Raw genomic sequence first — 8,449 nt, forward strand, 5'->3', positions numbered from 1 at the left:
GTCGGGTGGAAACCTTGTATGTCCAAAACCGTTCTTTTAGCATTTATCATTTTAAAAAATTACTTAAACTAGTGAAAACAGCCGATCTACAAGCACACAGCGCCTCGCGGTGCGAGGCGTTGTGTGCTTGTAGATCAGCTGTTTTCACTACTTCTGTGCAACGGCCTTGTATGATGAAGCAGGGCTTCGTCATACAAATCTGAAACTTGGAGATACGAGGTCTCTGCCCGACAGTGACGATATGCAATGTACTACAGTATGTACTATATGTAATATTGTTTATTTTAGGTTCAGAGTTAAAATGGAAAATCTGCCCCTCAGGTCATTGGCATGACAACGACCGGAGCAGCCAAGTCCCGTGAGTTGATCCAGGAATTGCAGCCGCGGCTGGTGATTGTAGAAGAGGCGGCGCAGGTATTGGAGGCCCACATTATTACTGCGCTGGCGGAAGCCTGTGAGCACCTCATCCTCATCGGAGACCACCAGCAGGTCAGGAAGCACCACTCACTGTCTGTCTGTGAATCCCACATGGCAATGTCACACACAGTACTTACTAGGGCATTCACGAATAGTGATTTTTAGTATTCGAATTATTCGACCTCAAAGTATTCCAATAGTCGAATATTCGACAGGACTGTCCAAACTGTCAAATATTAAGAAAGCAAGAGGCGAACATTGTGAAAATAGCAGATCTACATGCTCACGCGAGGCGTTGTGAGCATGTATATCTGCTATTTTCACTATAATTTTATCTGTGGAGCCGAGTCACATTAAATGTAATACCTACAATTCCAAGTGCTTGTCAGGGTGGGGGTCCCCAGTTCAAATATGTTTATTTTGGGTGTCACAGCCTAAAAAGGTTTGAGAACCCCTGGTATAGAGCATTAACAAATTCATCTACCAGGGGCATTGATTTTTTTTTAAATAAGCGAATATTCGACTTCGGTGAACAACGTTGAATAGTGACTTTGATATTCGAATATTCGAATATTTGGTGAATGCCCTAGTACTTACCAATAACCATGGTATATTGTCCTTATATCAAAGCTTAGGGGCATTGTGGAAATTATAGATAATGAAAAACTATTTCATTGCAAGAATACAAATGAAGAAGTAATCCCGACTTCTATGCCAACATTTACATTTAGATATTTTCTTTAAATTTGTCAGTATCATTCTGCTCTCAACATGAGTGTTGTGAGTGTGGCTTGGTTGAATGTCTTATCACCTGTTGAGTATGCATGTAGACAGCCATCCATCTAAATAGTTGTTTGAGCGTTGTGTGTATTAGCCAATTGTATTTGTATGGATATCCGTGCTCATATACATAAAGAAACTGATGTCATGGACAAAACGTAGATATGCACACGTGTCGTGTTTGCACCGCTCACTTCGCACAGTTAAGTTTACGCATGAATAGCATAAGATTTAAACGTATTGTTTAATATGTTTAAATCTTATTTTGGGCACAAGAGGGCTTGCCCGCTGGAGTTTGTTTCATTTCAAATGGTTTTAACTGCCATGGCATGCCCCTCCCCCTGCATAATTAAGCACATAAATATAGAATGAGGGTATAAATATAGATCTGTCCCATATAGCGCCACCATCAGGCCGATTTTTTCAAACACATTTTTGGACACTGCTCCTACAGATTTTGCCCTAAAATCACGCTGCGACCTGACGGTCGCTTATCTCCCGATTAGGGAGTCTTACTGGTGTAAGATCCTTTTTTTAGACCTACATAGCCATTGCTGTAGTTTTTAATATAATAGAAATGGCAGCGGTTGCTGTGTGCATGTAACTTAACAGTGATCTCTATGATGTCTTCTCAGTTGCGGCCCAGTGCTACAGTATATGATCTGGCAAGGAAATACGACCTGGAGGTGTCCATGTTCGAGAGGCTGATCAAAATGAACTTACCCTTTGTTAGACTCAACAGCCAGGTTTGTGCTTCTTTTCACACATCAGCAAAACTGTCAGCTGTCAAGCTGTCATGTTAATTTACGCATGAATACCATAACAATCAATGAATTTAATATAGGGAATCTTTCTATCATGCATTTGAAGGCATAAGTGTAACTGCACTTATGCCTTCACTGCATGTTTTACTTTAGAGCAGTGGTTCTCAACCTTTCCAGGCCGCGACCTCCAAAATAATTATATTTTTTACCCAGGGACCCCCCCACCCTGACAAGCTCTAAGAGTTGAGGCATTACATTTTGTACACGGTTCTATTGTGAAAATAGCAGATCTACATGCTCACAACGCCTCGCAAATTGCGAGGCGTTGTGAGCATGTAGATCTGCTATTTTCCCAATTTGTGCCCCTAATATGAGACAATTTGGCTAATGTTTAATTTGTCATTTTAGAGGCATTAAAAAGTCCTTAAATTGTCACTTTAGAAATATGCATATACCCTCTATACACTTAAACTTTATGTTTGTTTGTTTACTGTTGAGTGAGAAAACAATGTTGCACATTACGGTAATCATCTGGGGACCCCCCAAAATAATTTGGAGACCCCCCTGGGGGTCCCGACCCACAAGTTGAGAACCACTGCTTTAGAGTTGTGCCGTGTTTGTGCAATGTGTGTGTGTACAGTACAGTACAGTATGTGTTCATGTTGGTCTACAGCATCGCATGAAGCCAAACATTGCCTCTCTTCTGACCCCACACATCTATGCTGAGCTGGAGAACCACCCCTCTGTCATGGCCCACGAAGACATCATGGTGTGTTTCATTTTCATCTCCACTACTGTCCATGTGTGGTCTAGCCCAGGGGTTTTCAAAGTGGGTGACGGGGCACCCTGGGGTGCCGTGGCGGCAGTCCAGGGGTGCCGCGAGATAATTTAATATTTTTAATTTATTTGGACACTTGAAAAAATATTTAGTATCATTTTAAACTTGAAGTACAAAGTTATTTTCAGTCAGTTCTAACCAAAATGGCTATTATCTCAACGTTTTCCTCGCAACATAATCGCTGAAATATCATCACTGTCGGGCAGAAACCTTGTATCTCCAAGTTTCAAATGTGTACGTCTTTTGGTAAAGCAAAGCCCTGCTTCAGCATACAAGACTGTCGCACAAAACTAGTGAAAACAGCCGATCTACAAGCGATGCGAGGCGTTGTGTGCTTGTAGATCTGCTGTTTTGGACATACAAGGTTTCCACCAGACAACGACGATATGCTATAAATATAAGGTGCTGGGAGTGAAAATTATAATGTAGGGGTGCCTCGGATTAAAACATGTTAATGGGGTGCCCTGAGACAAAAAAGTTTGGGAACCCCTGGTCTAGCCCTATGGAATGTATGGAATGCATGTGCTAAAAGAAAACACAAAATTACAAAACAACATAGTATTACAGTATATATATATAAATCAAATTTGATGCCCATATTAACTGTAGGAATTTTGTTGTTTAGTTAGGCTTGGTTAATAGATGGAGATTATAATGTATTATTAAAGCGATCCCTGGCTAATACGACAAATATGCCTTAATACATTATAATTGTCATCTATAACTACAATGTAAAATTAAAAACACCTTAAATATTTTATTTCTTCTAGAAATAGCAAATTTTTAGGGGAAATGCCTGTCGCAAGTTGATGATGTCATAAAACCATGTGTGGTCTATCCCTATGGAATTTATGGCATGCATGTGAAATAAAAACAAATTTCATACTTCCTATGGTTAATATGAGCATCAAATCATTATTTCAAATGTGTGTTTTTTGCACATGCATGCCATAAATTCCATAGGGATAGACCACACATGGTTTCATGACATCATGAACTTGCGACAGGCATTACTCCTATTGAGTGAAAGATTATCTATTTCTAGAAGAAATTAAATATTAAAGGTGTTTTTAATTTTACATAGTTATAGAGGACAATTATAATGTATTAAGGCATATTTGTCATATTAGCCAGGGATCCTTTCAAAATCATGTCTTTCTAATTGAAATATTATCTCATAACTATTATCATCTTTGAAATATGACAAATTAACCTTTCCCCCATTTAAATTATATTCTGTTTATCAGATCATTCTATACCATGAATATGACAAATACATATCTTACAAATGATATTTATCATACAAATGATTGCCTTGCAGGGCCTTAAAACCAATCTATTCTTTTTGGAGCACAATCACCACGAAGAACACATGAGAGATGGAAAGAGTCACCAGAACCAGCATGAGGCCACGTTTGTAGTTGCCCTGTGCCGCTACCTTCTCTTACAGGACTACGAACCAGAGCAGATTACCATCCTGACCACCTACACCGCCCAGCTTCTCTGCCTGGGAAGACTCATGAAAACCGAAAAGTCCTTTGCCGGGGTCAGAGTGCACACGGTGGACAAGTACCAAGGGGAAGAGAATGATATCATCCTGTTATCTCTGGTCCGCAGCAATGCGGAGGGTAAGGTCGGCTTCTTGAGGATCTCCAACCGCGTTTGTGTGGCCTTGTCGCGTGCCAAGAAAGCTCTCTACTGCATCTGCAACAGCGAAATGCTGGGCAGAGTCGAGCTGTGGGCAGGCATCTTCGGTACCTTGCGGGAGAAGGGCGAGATCGGGACAGCTCTCACCCTCCGCTGTCACAACCACCCAGACCGTGAGGTCGAGGCCTCCTGTGCTGAAGATTTTGAACAGGCTCCCGACGGAGGCTGCACACGACGTTGTGAGTTCAGTTTGGAATGTGGCCACCCTTGCACGTTGTACTGCCATCCTCGTGACCCTGAGCATAAGAAGTACCAGTGCCCTGAGAAATGTGCAAGATTTCTCTGTGATTTGAAGCACGGGTGCCCACTCCGGTGCCATGAACCATGCCCTGAGTGCATGGTAATGGTTGAGAAGACCATACCAGAGTGCCAGCACAAACAGATGGTTCCTTGCCACCAGGACCCAAAGACGTTTGCCTGTTGGGAGCCCTGTCAGAAGATGCTCCAATGTGGGCACAATCAGATGGTCCCTTGCCACCAGGACCCAGAGACGCTTGCATGTCAGGAGCCGTGCCAGAAGATGCTCAAATGTGGCCATGCTTGCACCGGTACTTGCCACAGTTGCCACCAGGGACGCTACCACTTCGCTTGTGCCCAACGGTGCGAACGTCTTCTGATCTGCTCCCACAAGTGCCAGGAAATTTGCGCTCCTGATTGCTCTGCCTGTCGCAGGCCTTGCGAGAACCGCTGCGTCCACGGTAATTGCACGCACCCGTGTGGACATCCGTGCACACCTTGCACAGAGCCCTGTGCTTGGCAGTGCCCTCACCAGAGGTGCAGTAAGCGTTGTCATGAGCCATGCGACCGCCCACCTTGCGTCCAGCCCTGTGACAAGATCCTGGACTGTGGCCATCCCTGCATAGGCCTCTGTGGAGAGAAATGTCCCAAGAGATGCCGCATCTGTGATGCAAATGTCTTTGGCACCGAGGACACCGACAGGACCGCTTTGTACGTCCAACTTGAAGACTGTGGACACATCGTTGAATCAACAGCTATCGACTCATACATGGGGATGGGTGACGTACAGCAGTCTAATGAAGGGGAGCAGGTGGCCATAAGACTGAAAGACTGCCCTGAGTGTCAAACTCCCATCCGAAACAACCTCCGCTATGGAACCCAAATCAAGAGCATTCTGACCGAGATTGAGAAAGTCAAGGTGAAGCTCAGTGTGTGCCAAACAGATATCGCAAAGAAGAAGAAGACTCTGACGAAGCGATGGAAGATGAGCGGGCTTCAGATCGCTGGCTACATGAACATCACGGCTGAACTGAGCCCTCGTCATCTCACCATGAAGGACCTGTGTGTCCTTGAAAACAAGATGGCCTTCCTCGAGAAAGTTGAAAAGCTCAAAAGGATCCAAAAGAAGCACATGTCTGGTGAACAAGGACTCTTTGAGGGGGAAATCAAGAGATTTGTGATGTGGCTACTCGACCTGAAGCAGAAATTCACTGGCCAGCAGGTCTCGGATCTACAGCGTGAGCTGAAGAGGCTGATCCTCTTTGCTGACCACGACATCCGTTGCAACCTGTTAGTCAAAGAAGGTGCAACGCCTGGTCCTTTTACTGAGCAAGACCAAGTGAAACAGGCTGTTCTATCAGTCTGTCATGGCAAGTGTCCTCTTTTTTGGTATAACATGTTGGGGTGGCAACAACAGAGCAGGTGACACGTTTAACCTAAACAGACTGGTGAAGAAAGCAGGCTCTGTCGTCGGGTCCTCTCTGCAGGGGGTGGAGGAAGTAACCAGTGTGCGCACAGCGAGGAAGCTGGATTCCATCTTGGAGAACTCCTCCCACCCCCTCCATCTAGAGATCACCAGTTACTGGAGTAAGAGAGGAAACGACCGCTTTACCTACCCAGGACGGAGATGTGAGAGATTAGGAAAATCTTTTGTACCGGCTGCCCTTAAGCTGTACAACGAGACACATAACGGACGCTTGAAAAGGTCTCCCTTCCTAACTTAGACTGACGGAACCTTTGCTGTATTGACATTGACCTCTAAGGAACTATTGCTGTATTGACTTTGACCCATAAGGACCGTCCAGGAAGAGTGCTCATGTGCGTCTTGCGGTGACACGCTTCCTAGTTTCTTCTTTTTTCGCACTGATTTTTTTTGACTTTGCACTATTAGTTTGTGTTGGTAGTTTCTGAGTATTTTTGCTTTGTTTAACAATGACAGTGAGATACTTGTTTGCACTAACTAGCATTGACTGCTATGGTCTTTTTTGCAAGACACTTTATGTATATATACTTATATATTATTCGCCCCCTCTATTGATGCACCTTCTCTTTATTGGTACTGTACTGCTCTTTTTTTTTTGTTCTCTTGTTTATTTCCCTCTTATCTATTTTTTCTTACGTCTCTGTAACTTTGTAAATAACTGTATACTGCTGTGCTACTACTGGACAACTGAATTTCCCCCTTGGGATAATAAAGGTATCTATCTATCTATCTATCTAGGCATTGAAATGTCTGGAGGATATGATTCACGAGAGGAAGGCGATTGTCCCAGCCATGCAGATGACACCTGGCCATTGGTATAGATGCCCTAAAGGCCATGTCTATGTTATGAGTGAAGGTGAGGGGGCAACAGAGAGTGAGCGCTGCCCCGACTGTGACACTAAGCCAAAGAAAGAAAAAATGTCGCTTGGTCTGAATCCAGCCCGTAATACTTTGAACCAATTCAAGCAGTTTGACATTCCAATCCATCGCTGAAGTTTTATATTTTTGGGGGACTTTGATTTAGTTTTTTCTTTCCTTATACCTGACCTTTGATCTTGCTGTTCTGTACTCGATAGCCTGTTATTGCAGTAATACATTGTTGTCTAGGTATTTTTGGCTGTTTTGTTTGTATTGATCAATATCCTGTTCTGTCATTGCATGCTGAGGGTTGCATGCTGTTCTCCTTGACATTCACAGAAATACAAATCTCTGTATGATTTTTATGTTCTGTTTTCCCCCCAACACCATTGCTTATTGAAATCTGTCTTGATTAAGCAACAAACACTATGCATGTGCAATATATCAAGCTATAGTCAAAAGATGTGAATTTGGATGATGTAAATTAAAATCCATTCCGGCGCTCTCCATTCCGACATGTCGCCACTCCGACATTGACTTCTTATTGTCGAAGTGGCAACACTTCCATAGAGGTTAGGTTTAGGGTTAGGGTTAGGTATAATGAGAAATATGATGGGCTTTAATTGAACAATAATTACTGTAAATATGGAATTAAGGAAATGGACAAGTCAAGCGCCTTCCACACGATACACGGTCACCGCTACGGCTGCCGCTTGGGTCAGTGGTTACCGCACCGCGGTGAGACACAAACACACTTGCTCAGTGAGTAAACGCCACATGGTATTTCACAAAGATGAACACAATCCATCTCTTGTCGCCCGCGTGCGCATGCACGAACGAGCACGCTCGCAGGGAATTCACGCCCCTCCGCCTCTAAAATTCTCTGCGTGGCCGAAATGGCCGCCCGCCTCCCATTGAAAATGTATTACTTGGAGGCGGTGACCGTATATCGTCTGGAAGGCACTTCAGAGTTCAAGGGCCAATGCAATGGAGGAGGTCTACAAGCAGATCTACATTCTACAAGCACACACAACGCCGTTGTGTGCTTGTAGACCGGCTGTTTTCACTAGTTTCGATCGTTTTTAAAATGATAAATACAAGGTTTCCACCCGACAACAACGCTGTGTTGGTCAAGGAGGGGATTCCCCTTTGGATGAGCGGTAGGTGTTTAATTTAGCTGGTTGTTTTACCATGCCGAGACATCCAAACCACTTTGTGTTGCATGGAGGTAGTATAGTGTAACATTTTTGTCAACAATTTCCTCACATACAGTAGGAGGATGAAACAAGTTCACTTACACCCGCGCTTTAGCATCTATTTCCCTGTGTCGCTGTAGAAAATGGGTGTGTGTGCATTGACATGCAA

General features: G+C 43.7%; 1 protein-coding gene across 1 annotated transcript in view; it reads left to right on the forward strand.

Annotated features, from left to right (window-relative positions):
• LOC308291064 (NFX1-type zinc finger-containing protein 1-like) overlaps positions 1 to 7,318 on the forward strand; it is a gene marked incomplete at both ends in the record, with an annotated part of 53,132 nt that extends 45,814 nt beyond the window's left edge. The window contains 5 exons of the mRNA XM_080732977.1: positions 322 to 489; positions 1,833 to 1,943; positions 2,635 to 2,730; positions 4,121 to 6,033; positions 7,303 to 7,318. Coding sequence (XP_080589103.1) covers positions 322 to 489; positions 1,833 to 1,943; positions 2,635 to 2,730; positions 4,121 to 6,033; positions 7,303 to 7,318 — 2,304 coding nt within the window. The remainder of the gene's footprint in view (positions 1 to 321; positions 490 to 1,832; positions 1,944 to 2,634; positions 2,731 to 4,120; positions 6,034 to 7,302) is intronic.
• Between the last annotated feature and the right edge of the window lie 1,131 nt (positions 7,319 to 8,449).

The sequence above is a fragment of the Nannobrachium achirus genome (assembly GCF_963921795.1).
Source record: "Nannobrachium achirus genome assembly, chromosome: 9".
In the NCBI taxonomy this organism is placed as follows: domain Eukaryota; kingdom Metazoa; phylum Chordata; class Actinopteri; order Myctophiformes; family Myctophidae; genus Nannobrachium; species Nannobrachium achirus.